General features: G+C 43.3%; 1 protein-coding gene across 1 annotated transcript in view; it reads left to right on the top strand.

Moving 5' to 3' along the window:
* Positions 1 to 19565, top strand: part of LOC121277667 (serine/threonine-protein kinase MRCK alpha-like) — a 715733-nt gene that overhangs the window by 325809 nt on the left and 370359 nt on the right. The window contains exon 4 of the mRNA XM_041187269.1: positions 3747 to 3842. Coding sequence (XP_041043203.1) covers positions 3747 to 3842 — 96 coding nt within the window. The remainder of the gene's footprint in view (positions 1 to 3746; positions 3843 to 19565) is intronic.

The following is a 19565-nucleotide window of genomic DNA, read 5'->3' on the forward strand; positions in this document are numbered from 1 at the left end:
CAGTGGTGTACAGTTAGGACGGAGTTTCCCTTGGAGTCCTCAACATCAACTCCAGACCCCATGAAGTCTCATGGCAACATGGGCAGGAAACATCCTGCTGATTACCACGTACCGCCCACCCACCACCTCCCCCCTTTCTTAGCTGATGAATCAGTAGTCTTCCATGTTGAGCACCACTTTGAGGAAGCACTGAGGGTGGCAAGGGTGCATAATGTACTCTGGCTGGGGTCTCCAATGTCCTTCTCCAAGAGTGGCTTGGTAGCACCACCACAGGCTGAGCTAGCTGAGTCCTAAAGGACGTGGCTGCTAGACTGAGTCGGCGGCAGGTGGTGAGGGAAAAACATACTTGACCTCATCCTAACCAAACTGCCCATCACAGATGGCATTTGTCCATGACAGTATTGGTAAGAGTGACCACCGCATAGTTCTTGTGGAGATGATGTTCCATCTTCACATTTGAGGATACCCTTTCATTGTGTTCTGTGGCTCTACCATTGTGATAAATGGCATTGATTTCAAACACATCTCGCAGCTCAATACTGGGCATCCATGAGGTGCTGTAGGCCATCAACGGCAGCAGAATTATGAACAATCACAATCTGCAACCTCATGGCCCATCATATCCCTCACTCCACTATTCCCACCAAGCCAGGAGATTAACCCTGGTTCAATGAAGAGTGCAAGAGGGCATGCCAGGAGCAGCATCAGAGATATCTAAAAATGAGGTGTCAATCTGGTGAAGCTATAACACAGGACTATTTTGGTGCCAAACAGCATAAGCAGCAAGTTATAGACAGAGCTAAGTGATCCCACAATCAATGAATCAGATCTAATCTCTGCAGTCCTGCCACATCCAGTCATGAATGGTGGTGGACAGTTAAACAAATAACTGGAGGAGGAGGTTCCACAAGTATCCCCATACTCAATGATGGGGGAGCCCAGTACATCAGAGCAAAAGATAAGGCTGAAGCAGTTGCAACCACCTTCAGCCAGAAGTACCGAATGGATGATCCATCTTGGCCTCCTTCAGAGGTCCCTGACATCACAGATACCAGTCTTCAGCCAATTCGATTCACTCCACGAGATATTACCAAACAGCTAAAGGCATTGGATACTGCAAAGGCTATGGGCCCTGACAATATTCTGGCAAATAGTACTGAGGAAATGTGCTCCAGAACTTGCTGCACCCATCACCAAGTTGTTCCAGTACAGCTACAACACTGGCATCTACCTGGCTATGTGGGAAATTGCTCAGGTATGTCCTGTACACAAAAAGCAGGACAAATCCAACCCAGCCAATTACCGCCCCATCAGTCTACTCTCCATCATCAGTAAAGTAATGGAAGGGGTCATCAACAGTGCTATCAAGTGACACTTGCTCAGCAATAACCTGCTCACTGACACTCGGTTTGGGTTCCGCCAGGCTCACTCAGTTCCTGACCTCATTACAGCCTTGGTTGAAACGTGGACACAAGATCTGAACTCCAGAGATGAGGTGATAGTGACAGCCCTTGACATCTAGGCAGCATTTGATCTTGTATGGCATCAACGAGCCCTAGCAAAACTGCAGTCAATGGGAATCAGGGGTAAAATCTTCCCTGGTTGATGGTTATGGTTGTTGGAGATCGGTCATTTCCGTAGGAGTTCCTCAGGATAGTGTCCTAAGCCCAACCATCTTCAGCTGCTTCATCAATGACCTTCCTTCCATCATAAGGTCAGAAGTGAGGATGTTCGCGATGATTACACAATGTTCAGCCCACCATTAGGAGTCTTCAGATACTGAAACAGCCCATGTCCAAATGCAGCAAGACTTGGACAATATCCATTCTTGGGCTGAGAAGTGCCAGGTAACATTTGCACCACACAAGTGCCAAGCAATGACCATCTCCAATAAGAGAGAATCTAACCACCGACTCTTGATGTTTGATGGCATTACCATCGCTGAATCTTTCACTGTCAACACCCTGGGAGTTGCCATTGAATAGAAACTGAACTGGACTAGCCATATAAATACTGTAGCTACAAGAGCAGGTCAGAGGCTGTGAACCCTGTTGCAGGTAACTCAGCGCCTGAATCCCAAAAGCCTGTCCACCTTCTACAAGGCACAAGCCAGGAGTGTGATGGAATACTCTCCATTTGCCTGTACGAGTGCTGCTCCAACAACATTCGAGAAGCTTGTCACCTTTGAGGACAATGCAGCCTGCTTGATTGGTACTCTTCCCCCTGCCAACAAACATTCACTCCCTCCATCACTGACGCACAGTGGCTGCAGTCTGTATTATCTACAAGTTGCACTGCAGGAACTCACCAAGACTACTCAGACAGCATGTTCCAAATCCATGAACGTTGCCGTCTAGAGGGAGAACACCAACAGATATTCAGGAACACCATCACCTGCAAGTTCCCCTCCAAGTCACTCACCATCCTGACTTGGAAATATATCACCGTTCCTTCACTGTCGCTGGTTCAAAACCCTGGAATTCCGTCCCTAACAGCACTGTGTGTGTACCTACACCACATAGACTGTAGTGGTTCAAGAAGGCAGCTAACTACCACCTTCACGAGGGCAATTAGGGATGGGTAATAAATGTTGGCCCAGCCAGCAAAGCTCACATCCCATGAACGAATAAGGAAAATATGCTTAGATGACCGTTTTTTTTTATATGACTGAAAAATTGGTGCAATTTGTACTGAAGCGGTTGCATTGTGTTGTATAACGGTAAACCTTGCATGCTTTTTCCATTCTTTACCCAAGGGTCAATTAGTTCTTGCATCTTGTCCCTGGAGTCAGCAAAGTGACTTTTTTTTAGCTTGTTAAACAAAAATTCCTTTTTCTGTCTCACTGAGAACCATCCAAAAATGCAAGGAATTGACAGGCTGTGGGGAAGGATTATCTTGGATGCCAACAGAGCTGTGGGCTATATTTGATCCAAGTTAGATGCTAAAAAAAGTTAAAATGTTTTGGCCTGATGTTCAATTTCAAGTACAGCTATCTTTAACTTGTCTAATGTGTGTAATTACATTGGATTGCAATTTAAACGAAGCAATTGAAGCAGATTAGTTGTCTGGTATTTTCCAGCTAGTAGTTTGTCAAATTTCCAAGTGATTTGTGGTGACATATTGCTCATATTTTGGTTTGAAAAAAATCCGATGATGCTCACTGGATAGGGGAAGTAGTTGGGGAGGGAGAGAGAGAACTGGCTAGGGTTTAGTGGATTTATTGCCATGAAGAGGGCCTATTAGTTATAGATTTCCCTCAGTCACAGTAGATCTTACAAGGGAAGCATTTTTAAACCCAACCTTATATTACACTGTTGCATTTTAATCTTGCTTTTATCTACAACAAAAATTAAATAATTGAAGAGGAAAAGGCTCATTTTATGAACTGTAATGAATTTAAACTCTTTAGTTATGAATTGTATGTGAATATTCCCTGGTTAACCATGAACCCTGCATTCCCTATCATTCTGGTAAAGTGAGCTGACGTTCAAGTTAGCACCCTAATCACGTCTCCCATTTGTATCAAAAGACTCACTAGTTATTTGATCTCTCTCCATGTAGCATCCTTGTTGTCCGCAGGCTATTCTGCACTACACTCTAGCCATCCATCTAATTGAGCTAACCAACTTCTAATACCTGCACTGAAAAGCAAAAATTGAAGTTTTTGTGCATTTGAGCCATGTCTGTCCTACTATTCTTGATCTTATCTAATTTTGTCTATAACTTGCATCTTGTTTTTAATCCAGACTGCCTGCTTTCGAGAGGAGCGGGATGTGTTGGTGAATGGAGACAGCCAGTGGATTACCACGTTGCACTATGCATTCCAGGATGAAAACTATTTGGTGAGTTAAAACCTATGGTGTAATTTCTTTTGTGCCAATTTTAAGTCAGTTGGTATTTAATTCATTTTTAAATAATTTGTTCCTCTGTTTAGCTACACTGGACAGCAAACCACTTCCTAGACACAGGATCGACATCTGATCTTTACTAGCTCTTGTCATTATACACTGTAAGCATTGGCAGGGAAGTACCTGGCAGCAGCCTGGGTTGATTCCCTCTGTGGCCTCTCTCTTCCTTTGTGGAGCAATACTTCCTTCCACCTGATACTTTTCTTCCTTCCCCTAACCAACACCCTGTAACAAAGAGAATTGATGGCATGTGCAGTTACAGACAAGAAACTATATCCCATTCTGCAGTGTACCATGCTAGTAGACTGCTTTCTAAGTTGAATTGTCCCTTTGAGAAAATTACTGGCTGTAGAGGGATGATCACTTTTTAAAACTGTATCTCCGTATTTATAAAGATATGGATAGTAATTATGCATTCAGCTTCTTGAGTTAATTTATCCATTTTTTGCACCTTTGTTGTTGTGCAGTTGAACGCCTCCACGGTCATCAAATGGTTAAGTGGTAAAGTTGATTGTAAAAAAAAAAAATTAAATTAAAACAAAAATAAAAAATATGAAAATGAAAGCAAGCACAGTTTACATTAAAGTTATTTGTGTTTAACCAATTTTATTGAGTTTTGGATGAGGTAACAGGGTCAATGAGGTTAATATGGTTGAAGTGGTCGAAATGGACTCCAAACAGGCATTTGATGAAGTGCCACATAATAGGTTTGCCAGAAAAGTTGAAGCCCATAAACTAAAAGGGACAGTGGCAGTGTGGATACGAAGTTGGCTGAGTGACAGGAAACAAAGTGTAGTGGTGAATGATTGTTTCTTGGGCTGGAAAATCATATACAGTGGGGTTCCTCCGGGGTCAATATTAGGACTACAGCTTTTCTTGATCAAATTTAATGACCTAATCCTGGGTATAAAGGGCATAATTTAAAAATTTGCAGATGACACAACTTGGAAATATTATGGTAATAAAAGCAAAATACTGTGGATACTGGAAATTGAAATAAAAATAGAAAATGCTGGAAAAACTTAGCAGGTCTGGCAGCATTTGTGAAGAGAAACAGTTAATGTTTTGAGCCCGTATGACTCTTTTTCAGAGCCCCCACTGAGACTTATTGTGAACTGTGAGGTGGATAACGATTGACTTCAAGAGAACATAGAGAGGTTGGCAGAATGGGCGGACAAGTGTTAGATTAAATTAATGCCGAGTAGTGTGAAATGATATATGTGGATCAGATGAATGAGGAGAGGCAATAGAAAATAAGAGATACAATACTAAAGTGAGTGCAGAAACAGAGACATTTGTGGTATATGTTGTGCAAATTGTTAAAGATGACAGGAGAAGTTGAGAAAATGGTTAAAAAGGCATATGTGATCCCAGACTTTATAAAGAGGACAGAAGCAAGGAAGTTCTGATGAACCTTTAAATCACTGGCTGACCCTCAACTCGAGTATTGTATCTAATTCAGAACACTTCACTTTAGGAAGGATGTGAAGGCTTCAGAGGGGACACAGAGAAGATTTACATGAATGATTCAAGGGAAGAGGATAACTTGAGTTATGTGGATAGATTGGAGAAGCTGGTAGTGCTCTGCTTAGAGAAGAGAAGGTTGAGCGGAGGTTTGATAGAGATGTTCAACATCATGAGGGGGTCTAGACAGAGTAGAGCGTAGATAGAAATTGTTTCCATTGGTGGAAGGGTCAAGAACCAGGGAACACAGATTTAATGTGATTGGCAAAAGAACCAAAGGTGACATGAGGAAAACTTTTCTATGCAGCGAGTGGCCAGGATCTGGAATGCACTGCCTGAGAATGTGATGAAGGCAGATTCAATTGTGGCTTTGAAAAGAGAATTGGATAAGCACTCGAACAGAAAAAAATTACACAGCTTTGGGGAAAGGGGATGGGAGTGGAATGAGCTGAGTTGCTTCTGCAGTGAGCCGGCATGGACTCAATGGGCCAAATGGCCATCTCCTGTGCTGTAACTGTTCTGTGATTCTATTCTGCTGTGGTCTTGCCTAGGTCCTATACAACTGCAACAACATTTCTTCACTTCTGTACTCAAAGCCTCTTGCAGTAAAGACCAACATACAATTTGCCTTTCTAATTGTTGTTGCACCTGCATGTTAGCTTTCAGTGACTTGTGAACAAGGACACCCAGGTCCCTTTGGACATCAACGCTGTAAAATCTCTCACCTTTTAAGAAATACTCTGCATTTCTGTTTTTCCTACCAAGTGGATGACTTTGCATTTTTCACAATTTTCACATTTTGAGCTAAGACGAAGGTGCAACATAGATTAATGGATAATGCCAGGGATAACTGGACTTCATTCTGATGTGATTGTCAAAAAGCTGGGGCTGTATTCATTGGAACAGAAAACATTAAGGGTGATCTAATAAGTATTCATAGGATTACCATACAAAATACAGCACATAAACAGGCCATTAGGTGCAGCCTGTCCATGCCAGTGTTTATGCTCCACTCGAGCCTCCTCTCATGATTTCTCATCAAAATATACTATCATAACCATCTATTCCCTTTTCCCTCATTTACTAGTTCAACATTTTCAGTAGTCTTTGGGTAAAGACGTTTCTGAATTTCCTATTGGGTTTCTTGGTGACTATCTTACATTGATGGCCTCTAGTTATGCTATTCCTCACAACTCACCAAGGCTCCTTTGACAGCTAGAGGCCATGAATATAAGACAGCACCTTCCAAAACTGCGACCTCTACCACCTAGAAGGGCAGCAGATGCATAGGAACACCAGAACCTGCAAGTTCCACTCCAAGCCACACATCACCCTGACATGGAACTATATCGCCCTTCCTTCACTGTCGCTGGTTCAAAATACTGGAGCCCCCTCTCTAACAGCATTGTTTTTTAAAAATTCATTCATGGGATGTGGGCATCATTGGCTAGGCCAGCATTTATTGCCCATCCCTAATTGCCCTTGTTCAGAGGGCATTTTAAGAGTCAACCACACTGAGTCTGAAGTCACATGTAGGTCAGGTAAGGACAGCAGATGAGTTTTTACAACAATCGGCAATGGTTTCAGATTTTTATTGGATTCAGATTTCACCATCTGCTGTGGTGGGATTCGAACCCAGGTCCCCTGGTCTCTGGAATGCTAGTCCAGTGATAATACCACTATGCCACCACCTCCCCTTGCGTGTTCCGACACCACATGTACTGCAGTGTTTCAAGAAAGTGGCTCGCCACCACCTTCTCAAGGGCAATTAGGGATGGGCAATAAATGCTCTCCTAGGCAGCAATGCCCACATTCCAAGAATGAATTTTTAAAAAAAATCATTCTCTTAGTATTCTCTCAATCAAAGTATTTCATGGTTATAAAGGTTTCTGTTAGGTCACCCTTTGGTTTTTTCTAGGAGAAAAGAGACCCAAACCTGTCAATCCTTTCCTGATACGTATATCCACGCCTTTCTGGTATCATCCTTATAAATCTTCTCTGCATCCTCTCCAGTACTGCAGCATCCTTTTTATAGTATGGTGACCAGAACTGCCTGGTCCAACCATCAAACTTTGATACAAGTTTAGCATAACTTTCCTACTTTCAATTCTACCCTTCTAGAATTAAAGCATAGCGTCTGGTAGTACAGAACTTGAGTATTGCTGATCAGATCATTTCGTGCTGTATATCGCGAAACTCATGAACGGGCCTAAGGCTGTCACTTTCGGCCCTGAAAAGTGTCCAGTGCATCTCATTATCTTAGAAGGGTAAGGCTCACAATGTGGCGCATTTGCATGTACTGGAAGCTACATATATTAATACACAGGGCCCTGTTCTTTGCAAACAGAAAGAACATGTACACGAATTGCACCTGTTTCAACTAAACAAAATAAGTGAAATATGTAATAGCCATTTGCTGGTTCATTCCTCAGGGCAATGCCTTGACCAATCAGAGTCAAGCTGCCTTGTTTAAAATTTCAAACAATGCTTGGCAGTTAACTGTCATCAGTCACCATTAACTGGTGCATTCCCCATGGCAACACCTCTATGAATCAGAGTCCACTTGCGAACCAATCAGCACACTCTTCTCAAATCGTATAAAGTTGTTGCTTCCCCTGACATTGGTATCCTTGCAATTGTCCTGAGTGCAAGACGCAAAGCTTCAACAAAATGTCTTTTTTCAGAAATAATAAAACTTAGTGCTTGGTTTTCTCTTTTTATGGCTTGCTAGCCTATGGTGCAACTTTTGTGACTGATGTTATGATGTTTAATATTATATACAGACTTGTGAATATAGTGGTTAGTGAATCAGCACAAAAGGAAATTAGTTTCGTTTTTTTACTGAAAATATTAAGGGATGAATTAGAATACACTTTCCCTAGACACTGATGCCATCCTTCTTCCTGGCAACAGTCTGAGACAAAACCAGATTGTTTGCAGCCCTGCCGTCATATTTGACCCTGAGATGAGCTTCTCACCACATATCTGCATCATCCCTAAGATCACCTATTTTCCTTCGTAATATCCCCTGACTCTGACTCTGCCTCTGCCTCTGCCTCTGCCTCAGCTCATCCACTGCTGAAACCCTCATTTGTGCCTTTGCTACCTCTAGACTTGACTTTTTTTAATTCATTTGTGGGAAGTGGGATCGCTGGCTAAGCCAGCATTTATTGCCCATTCCTAATTGCCCTTGAGAAAGGTGGTGGTAAGCTGCTTCATGAACTACTGCAGCCCGTGTGGTGTAGGTACACCCACAGTGCTGTCAGGGAGGGGGTTCCATAACTTTGACCCAGCCAGTCAAGAATGCATCAGTTACTGGAGAAGGTGGGAGAATGGGGTTGAGAAACTTATCAGCCATGATTAAATGGCAAAGCAGACTCGATGGACCAAGTGGCCTAATTTCTGCTCCTATGTCTTGTGGTCTTATGGACAGTGTAGGAACAGCGATATATTTCCAAGTCAAGATGGTGTGTGGTTGGAGGGGAACTTTCAGATTGTGGTGTTCCCATGCATCTGCTGCCCTTGTCACTCTAGATGGTGACGATCGTGGGTTTGGAATGTGCTGTCTAAGGAACCTTGGTGAATTCCTGCAGTGCATGGTAGTTGATACATACTGCTGCCAATGTGCATCGGCGGTGGGGGATTGAATATGTGTAGATGGGGTGCCAATCAAGCGGGCTGTATTGTCCTGGATGGTGTTGAGCCTCTTGAATGTTGTTGGAGCTGCACTCACCCAGCTAAGTGGGGAGTGTTCTATCACACTCCTGACTTTGTGTCTTGTAGATGGTGGACAGGCTTTGGGGAGTCAGGAGGTAAGTTACTTGCTGAAGGATTCCTAACCCCTGACCTGCTCTTGTATTTTGCTAGTCCACTTCAGTTTCTGGTCAATGGAAACCCCCAGGATGTTGATAGTGGGGGTTTCAGTAATGGTAATGTCATTGAATGTCAAGGGGTGATGGTTAGATTATTCCTTGTTGGAGAAGGTCATTGCCTGTCACTTGTGTGGCGTGAATGTTTCTTGCCACTTGTCAGCCCAAGCCTGGATATTGTCTAGGTTTTGCTACATTTGGACAGGAGCTGCTTCAGTATCTGAGGAGTTGCGAATGGTGCTGAACATTGTGCAATTGTCAGCGAACATCCCCACTTCTGACCTTGTGATGGATGGAAGGTTATAGATGAAGCAGCTGAAGGTGGTTGGGCTGAGGACTCTACCCTGAGGAACTCCTGTAGTGATGTCCTGGAACTGAGATGACTGACCTCCAACAACCTCAACCATCTTCCTTTGTGCTAGTATGACTCCAACCAGTGGAGAGCTTTCCCCCGATTCTCATTGACTCCACTTTTGCTAAAGCTCCTTGATGCCATACTCGGTGAAATGCTGCCTTGATGTCAAGGACAGTCACTCTCACCTCACCCCTGGAGTTCAGCTCTTTTGTCCTTGTTTTGAGCCAAGGTTGTAATGAGGTCAGGAGCTGAGTGGTCCTGGCAGAACCCAAATTGAGCGCCAGTAGCAGGTTATTTCTAAGCAAGTGCTGTTTGATAGCATTGTTGATGACCCCTTCCATTACTTTACTCATATGGTGGTAACTGGCTGGGTTTGATTTGTGCTGCTTTTTGTGTATGGGACATACCTGGGCAAATTTCCACATTGCCAGGTGTTGTAGCTGTACTGGAACACCTTGGCTAGGGGAGCAGCAAGTTCTGGAGCACCAGTCTTCAGTACTAATACTGGAATATTGTCAGGGCCCATAGCCTTTGCAGTATCCAGTGCCTTCAGCCATTCCTTGATATCATATGGAGTGAATCAAATTGGATGTGTGATGCTGGGGACCTCTGGTGAAGTCCAAGATGGATCATCCATTTGGAACTTCTTGCTGAAGATTGTTGTAAATACCTTACCCGTTGCTTTTTTGACTTCCCCATCATTGAGGATGGGGATATTTGTGGAGCTTGGATCTGATCCGTTGATTGTGGGATCACTTACCTCTGTCTATTGCATGCTGCTTATGCTGTTTAGCACGCAAGTAGTCACAAGTTGTAGCTTCACCAGGTTGACACCTCATTTTGAGGTATGCATGATGCTGCTCCTAGCATGCCCTCCTGCACTCTTCATTGAACCAGGGTTGATCCCCTGGCTTGGTAATAATGATAGTATGGGGGATATGCCAGGAGACTGTGGTTGAGTACAATTCTTCTGCTGCTGATGGCCCACAGTGCCTCATGGGTGCCCAGTCTTGAACTGCGAGATCTGTTCAAAATCCATCTTATTTAGCACAATGGCAGAGCCACACAATGCAAGGAAAGGTATCCTCAATGTGAAGACAGGACTTCATCTCCACAGGAACTGTGTAGTGATCACTCCCACCAATGTTGCCATGGACAAATGCATCTACGACAGGCAGGTTGGTTAGGATGAGGTCAAGTATGCTTGTTGGTTCTCTCACCACCTGCCGCAGACCCAGTCTAACAGCTATGTCCTTTAGGGCTCGGCCAACTCTGAGTTAACGTTTCAAGTCCGCATGACTCATCTTAACAGCTACAGAGAAGTAGAAATATGATGGATTTGATACTGTTTAAGAGGAGGTGGAGCAGGTAAAGCAAGATGGAAGGTCAGGGATAGGTGGGAGCTAATGACAAAGATGTGATGAACACAAGAGAAAGGGAGTGATGAGGGAAGTGATAAGGACAAAAGAAGGTGCTGATAGTGGCAGAAATGAATTAATAGCAGAACAAGGGTCAGCGGCCTATGAAAGCACAACATAGAAACAAGTGACAGATGGCCCTGTGGAAGGCTGGGGGTTGGTTGAGGAAAAAGGATTTTTAAAAACTGAATAAAAATAAATAAATAAATAGATATAAAAATAACTAAGAGGAAATATAAAAATTAAAAAAAATTAAAAATGGATTAAAAAAAGTAGAGATGGAGGAGGGAGTTCATGATCTGATGTTGTTGAACTCAGTGTTAAGTCCAAAAGGCTATAAAATGCCTAATCAGAAGATGAGGTGCTGTCCCTCCAGTTTGCATTGGGCTTCACTGGAACATTGCAGCGGACCAAGGACAGACATGTGGGCATGAGAGCAGAAATGGCAAGTGACAGGAAGGTCTTGATTATGCTTGCGGACTGAGTAATGCAGGGGAGTACATCCAGGTGAATACAGTAGTCCAAATTAAAGAAAGTGCAAATGAAGTGCCACTTCACCTGAAAGGAGTGTTTGGGAGCTCAGACAGTGTGGAGTCTTGAGTTGCTAGATTTGTTCGAAACCTATCCCGTTTAGCACGGTGGTAGTGCCACCCAACATGATGGAAGATATTCTCAATGTGGAGACAGGACTTCATCTCCACAAGGAATGTGAGACAGCTCTCCCAGTTTTGGCACTCACCCCAGATGTTAGCAAGGGGGACTTTGCAGGGTTGACAGGGCTAAGATTGCCATTGTCATCATCAGGGCCTAAGCCGGGTTTCACTTGTTATAGACTTCATGGTGATTTGATACAACTGAGTGGCTTGCTAGGCTATTTCAGAGGGCATTTTAAGAGTCAACCACACTGCTGTGGGCCTGGAATCACATGTAGGTCAGACCAGGTAAGGATAGCAGCTTTCCTTCCCTACAGGAAATTAGTGAACCAGATGGGTTTTTACAACAATTGACAATGGTTTCATGGTCATCATTAGACTTTAATTGCAGATTTTTATTGAATTCAAGTTCCACCATCTGCTTCGGTGGGATTCAAACCCAGAGCTTTACCCTGGGTCTTTGGATTACAAGTCCAGTGATAATACCACTATGTTACCGCCTCCCCCTCTGTTCCACTGCACTTCTGACCAACCTCCAAGGTTCTACCTTCTGTAGAAACATAAGAACAGGAAGAGGCCATTTGGCCCCTCAAGCCTGTTCTGTCTCTCAATGAAATTATGGCTGATCCATGACATAACTCCAGAGACGTGACATTGCTTCATTTAAAGTTTAAAATTGACCTAGCATCAATTGCTGTTTTCAGAAGAGAACTCTAAACTTCTACCATTCTTTATGTCATAGTACAGAAAGAGGCCATCCAACCCATTGTGCCAGTGATGGCTACTTGAAAGAGCCAGTTAGCCAATTAGTCTCACTCATGTGTTTTTTTCTCAATAGCCCTGCAAATATTCCCTTCAAGTATCTATTCAATTCCTTTTTAAAAGTTTTGACTGCTATTACTCTGCTTGGCAGTGAATTAAAGTGATCGTAACAACTTGCTGCATAAAAAAAAATCTCATCTCTACTCTGGTTCTTTTGTCAATTATCTTAGATCTGTGTCCTCTGGTTATTGACCCACCCACCAATAGAAATAGTTTTTCTGCACAGCTCAACTTACTCCAGTGCTACCTGGAAGATGCTAAGCATAAATGGGGAAAACCAATTGCTCCATGCAAATATTGAATGAGGTGATAGATGACAGTGATTTTGACAGGCTTCTTTATTTTGGCACATAGCTATGCAGACATTGCACTATAAAATCAAATATAAATTGTGTCTTTTAAGATTATCAAAGGATTATGATGGAGGAAGGCTCCAAAAGCCATAATTTATCTGAAGCAAGTCTGATGCAAAATAGTTAGAAGTTCTTAGATTGAATTTAGCTAAACATTTTAGAGTTTAAAATGGTTCTTGGACATCAGAACAATCCAAACCTTTTTTTTAATCCTTACTCATAATCCCTCTTCTGTTTTTAAAGGGGGTTCCCAGCATTATGACGAAAGGCCACTGTGGTTTCATAGCCATTTATTTCCTAGTTATACCTTAATGTTCTTTAAGAAAATTCAGTGCTTGCTATTGTTATTACCCTCCAATATCCCTACAACAATCTAACTTGCAAATTTTAACAGGCAGAATCAAGCCAAATTCGGCAGATCCAAAAATAATTTTTGTTCGAAGACATGAAAAAATTGAAGTTGATCCTGGACACTAAGTTAGTCAAGATGTAGATTTGAGAAACATAATGCTAGATATTTTATCTCTTCCATCAAATGGCCAGGATTTTGTCTCAATGTTACTAATTTTGCAATGTTCAACTGTTAAGAAAAAGTTGATAAATCCCAGAAAGGAGTAGGAATAAAAGAACATAAGGATAAATCTAATCAAGCTGCCTCCTTCTTTCTCTCCTTTAGCTTCAAAATTTAAAGAGCTCAATGTAAATCTGAATCAGTTAAAACGAGTAGAATAAATGCACCAAGACCTACGAGGGATAATGCTGTCTTTTTCATCCCAAGGCTAGAGTTTCAACCTATATAAGAATAGAAAAACCTGGAAAAACTCAGCAGGTCTGGCAGCATCGGCGGAGAAGAGCAAAGTTGACATTTCGGGTCCTCATGACCCTTCAACAGAACTAAGTAGAAATAGGAAAGGGTGAAATATAAGCTGGTTTGCGGGGTTGGGGAGAGGTGGTGGGGGGGGGGGGTGGTGGGCAGGCATTGTTGGGACAAGCAAGCAGTGATAGGAGGAGATAACCAAAAGATGTCACAGACAAAAGAACAGAGGTGTCGAAGATGGTGATATTATCTAAAAGAATATGCTAATTAAGAGTGGAGAACAGGACAAGCAAAGGTAGCTCTAATGGAGGTGGGGTGAAATAAACCATGAGTGGAATACATTTAAAAATAATGGAAATAGGTGGGAAAAGAAAAATCTATATAAATTATTGGAATAAACAAAAGGGAGGGGGAAGAAATGGAAAGGGGGTGGGGTTGGAGGAGGGAGTTCAAGATCTAAAGTTTTTGAACTCAATATTCAGTCTGGAAGGCTGTAAAGTGCCTAGTCGGAAGATGAGGTGTTGTTCCTCCAGTTTGCGTTGAGCTTCACTGGAACAATGCAGCAAGCCAAGGACAGACGTGGGCAAGAGAGCAGGGTGGAGTGTTGAAATGGCAAGCGAAAGGGAGGTCTGGGTCATGCTTGCGGACAGACCGAAGGTGTTCTGCAAAGCGGGCACCCAGTCTGCGTTTGGTCTCCAATATAGAGGAAACCGCATTTGGAGTAACGAATGCAGTAGACTAAGTTGGGGGAAATAGGGTTTCAACCTATCCAGCCTGATGGGATAAAAGAATCTTATTACTGATTAAGGTCCTACTCAAAATCAGTTTGAACGCCCTCTATTCTGTTCTACTGTGCATGAGGGCATTGCACAAGAAGGCAGTAAACTGGCAATCTTACAGACTCTCTCCCACTCAGGCTGTAAATGTATAAAATTGAAACATTAGAATTGTTCAGTTGGGGTACTTTGAAGCTGTAGTTAAGACCTGTTGTTGGGTAGAGGGAACTTTACCTTGCTTGCAAGCAGCCCTGCCCCTGACCTTGGAATGATTGGCTATTAGCTCTGAGTACTGAGAGTGGAAAATTACTCCTGAAAGGCCTAACCAGAGATTTTAGACTCTGCTCCCCCTAGTCCTAGACTCCATAACCAGCATAAACATAAGTTTAGCCAGAGCTCTGCTGCCTGTGTCTTAACTTGCACTGTCCCATTCACCATTACCCCTATACGTGTCGACCTACTTTGCCAATTAAGTACCACCTCAAATTTAAAATTCTCAATCATTTTGTTTTCACTCACCTCCATGATCTCGCCATGCCTATCTCTGTAACCTTATCAAGTCTCACAACCGTCCCAGATATCTACACTTGGTTAATTTTGACCTCTTGAGTATCTCCAATTTTAATTGCTCCACAGTTGATGGCCATGCCTTCAACTGTCAAACCCTTAGGTTTTAGAAACTGGATATAGCAGTCCTAGAGAATGAGAAGGGAGGTTATGTAGGTTGGTAGAGAATGGTGCTTGAGATTGGGAGCATTTGAATTCCAAAGTTTGTTCAGACTTCAAAACATTTGTCTGTTCAAAAAGCATGTGTTTCCGACTCGTGTGGCGGCCTAAAGAGAACTGAGTCCTTTCAGAGCCATTTCTGAAGGTAAACCAGGTACTGATTAGGAAATGCCAAGTTTGTGGTTTTTAAATGAGGAAGATGGAATTTGGAGCACTGAGAATTGAAAAGGAAAACACTTGCATTTATGTAGTGCTTTTCCTGACCACGTGTCCCAAAACAACTTGCAACCAATGAAGGGCAGTCACTGCTGTAAAGTAGGGAGATGCAACATTAAATATGCTGACAGTAAGGTCCCACAAACAGCAAATTAGATAAATGACCAATTAGCAATGTTGGCTGGAAGAAAAATGTTTGCCAGGGCACTGAAGCATTCCATGGTATCAGAAGGGACCTTGGTTAATGTCTCACCTTAATGGCGGTCCTCTGACAGTAAATCGCTAATCTATCTGAACTGGTCTTTGGAGTGGAACTTAAAGCAATAATCTCCTGAGGCAGAAATGGAAGTGCTAACACTGAGCCGAGGCTGACAACCTATGAGGGAAAGAGTATGTGGGGCATTCTCATTCACAATTAAGAGAAATAAGGGAAAATGTTCAGGCGACTTATGACAAGAGTAATCTTTAATACTTATTTTTTTCTCTCTGGATGGTTTTTATTGGTCAGTTTAAGGGGCACATATGGTTGGTGGGTTTATTTGATGGTTGGTGTCTGGCACATGCAAAAGCAATGGGGTGCACATTAGATTGGGGCATGTGTGGCTGCCAACTTTTTGTGGTGACAGATTGAGAGGATTGGTGGAGAACATATAGAGCAGAAGGTAAGAGGAGCTCAACAACAAAATTACCCTGGCTGGTGAGATTGTTTCCATATGGGATGGGATTGATGGGTGGGTCCATATTTGCATGGAAAGGATTAAATGGCATGGGTGGGGATAGTCTGTGAGGTGTGGAAGAGATGGTGGAATTGGTTAAGTTTGGAAAAATGATGGGAACGATTATTTGATACAACTCATTATTTGAAAGTTATCCTTCATGCTTAAAATGAAGAGTCACAAGATTTGAATGAAAACTTTTTAAAAGAGCTGTCAGGTGGGTTGAAAGAATATACCAGTGTTGATGCTTTAGACAAAGAAAGATGATAATCATAGTCCTTCGGTAGTAGAGAACTTGAGTATTACTGAAAAAAGACATTTTGTCAAAGTTTTTCAACTTGCACTCATCAGGATAATCGCAAGAATACCAATGTTGGGGGAAGCAACAGCTTTATACTGTCTGAGAAGAGAGCGCTGACTGGTTAGCAAGTGGACTCTGGTAAAGACGTTGCCATGGAGAATGTACCTATTAATTGTGACTGGCAGTTAACTGCCAAGCATTGTTTGAAATTTAAACCAGGCAGCTTGGTTGGTCAAGGCATTTCTCTGAGGAATGAACCAGTGAATGGCTATCACTTATTTTGTTTAGCTGAAACAGGCGCAATATGTGTACATGCTCTTTCTGTCTGCAAAGATCAGGTCCTGTGTATTAATATATGTGGCTTCCAGCACACGCAAATGCACCACATTGTGAGCCCAACTGACAATCTTAAATTGGTTGTGAGCATAATTTTTAGCACAGTGAGGATTATTTAGCAAATGTTGTCCAATCGTGGAATCATATGCTTCCCCTGATATTGGTATTCTTACGATTGTTCTGATGAGTGCAAGGCAAAAAGCTTCAACAAAGTGTCTTTTTCAGAAATACACAAGATTACACAACGTCCGTATCCTCCAGAGTTCCTATACAATGTAACTCCAGAGTCATGCCATTGTACAAACTTAGACTTGAGGAAGGAGTGGTTGTAATGTTGCCATGATATTTGGATCCTAAACAAGGACTTTGTCATGGAACAAGATTGGCAGTTTGAAGCTGTTTTCTTCAATAATAGACGTTGAAATTATTACAGGAGCAGCAGTTTTGAGTTGTTAGATCTGTTCAAAGATGCACAGCAGAAATTCACCAAGGCTCCTTAGACAGCACCTTCCAAACCCATGACCATCTAAAAGGACAAGGGGAGAAGATAGATGGGAACACCGCTGCCTGGAAGTTCCACTCCAAGCCATTCACCATCCTGACTTGGAAGCACATTGCCGTTCCTTCACTGTCCAGTAAAGGTGATAGGCAATAGAGCACTGACCCAGCAGAGGTGGCAGCACAGTGCTATACAGTTGAGAGGGAGTTGTCCTGGGAGTCCTCAACATCGACTCTGGACCCCATGAAGTCCCATGGCATCAGGTAAAACATCGGCAAGGAAACCTCCTGCTGATTACCACGTATGGCCCTCCATCAGCTGATGAATCAGTGCTCCTCCATGTTGAACACCGATTAGTGGAAACACTGAGGGTGGCAAGGGCTCAGAATGTACTCTAGGTGGGGGACTTCAATGTCTATTACCAAGAGTGGCTTAGTAGCACCACTACTGTTTGAGCTGGCCGAGATGACATAGCTGCTAGACTGGGTCTGCGGCAGGTGGTGAGGGAACCAACAAGAGGGAAAAACGTACTTGACCTCATCCTAACCAACCTGCCTGCCACAGATGCATCTGTCCATGACATTATCAGTAGGAGTGACTGCCGCACAGTCGTTGTGAAGATGAAGTCCTGCCTTCATATTGAGGATACCCTCCATTGTGTTGTGTGGGATAAATGGGATAGATTTTGAACAGATCTAACAACTCAGAACTGGGCATCCAAGAGGCACTGTGGGCCATCATCAGCAGTGGAATTGCACTTGAACATGATCTGTAACCTCATGGTCCCGCATATCTCCCACTTCACCATTACCATCAAGCCAGGGGATCAACCCTGGTTCAATGAAGCGTGCTGGAGGGCATGCCAGGAGCAACACCAGGCATACCTAAAAATGAGGCATCATTCTGGTGAAGCTATAACACAGGACCACTTGTGTGCCAAACAGCATAAACAGCAAGTGATAGATGGGGCTAAGCGATCCCACAACCAATGGATCGGATATAAGCTCTACAGTCCTGCCACATCCAGTCGTGAATGGTGGTGGACAATTAAACAACTTACTGGAGGAGGAAGCTTCATAAATATCCCCATCCCCAGTGATGGAGGAGCCCAGCACATCAGTGCAACAGATAAGGCTGAAGCATTTGCTACAATCTTCAGCCAGATGTGCCGAGTGGATGACCCATCTCGACTTCCTCTGGAGGTCCCCAGCATCACAGATAATAGTCTCCAGCCAATTTGATTCACTCCACGTGATATCAAGAAATAGCTGAAGGCACTGGATATTGCAAAGACGATGGGCCCTGACAACATTTTGGCAATAGTATTGAAGACTTGTGCTCCAGAACTTGCCGCGCCTGTGGCCAAGCTGTTCCAGTACAGCTGCAATACTGGTATCTACCCAGCAATGTGGAAAATTGCCCAGGTGTGTCCTGTACACAAAAAGCAGGACAAATCCAACCCAGCCAATTACCGCCCCATCAGTCTACTCTCGATCATCAGTAAAGTAATGGAAGGGGTCATCAACGGTGTTATCATGTGGCACTTGCTTAGCAATAACCTGCTCACTGATGCCCAGTTTGGGTTCCACCAGGGCCATTCAGCTTCTGACCTCGTTACAGCCTTGGTTCAAACATGGACAAAAGAGCTGAACTCCCAAGGTGAGGTGAGAGTTACTGCCCCTGACATCAAGGCAGGATTTGACGGAGCATGGCATCAAGGAGTCCTAGCAAAACTCAAGTCAGTGGGAATCAGGGAAAACTCTCTGCGGATTGGAGTCATACCTAGCACAAAGGAAGATAGTTGTGGTTGTTGGAGGTCAGTCATCTCAGCTCCAGGACATCACTGCAAGCATTCCTCAGGGTAGTGCCCTTGGCCCAACCATCTTCAGCTGCTTCATCAATGACTGTCCTTCCATCATAAGGTCAGAATTGGGGATGTTCACTGATGATTGTACAATGTTCAGCACCATTTGCGACTCCTCAGATACTGAAGGAGTCCATGTCCAAATGCAGCAAGACCTGGCCAATACCCAGGCTTGGGCTGACAAGTGGCAAGTAACATTCGCACCACACAAGTGACAGGCAATGACCATCTCCAACAAGAGAGATTGCAGCAATCGCCCCATGATGTTCAATGGCATTACCATCACTGAATCACTCACTATCAATGTTTGGGGGTTACCATTGACCAGTAACTGAACTGGAATAGCCATATAAATACTGTGGCTACAAGAACAGGTCAGAGGCTAGGAATCATGCGATGAGTAACTCACCTCCTAACTCCCCAAAGCCTGTCCATCATCCACAAGGCACAAGTCAGGAGTGTGATAGAATAC

This window comes from Carcharodon carcharias, chromosome 5 (assembly GCF_017639515.1).
Source record: "Carcharodon carcharias isolate sCarCar2 chromosome 5, sCarCar2.pri, whole genome shotgun sequence".
Lineage (NCBI taxonomy): Eukaryota > Metazoa > Chordata > Chondrichthyes > Lamniformes > Lamnidae > Carcharodon > Carcharodon carcharias.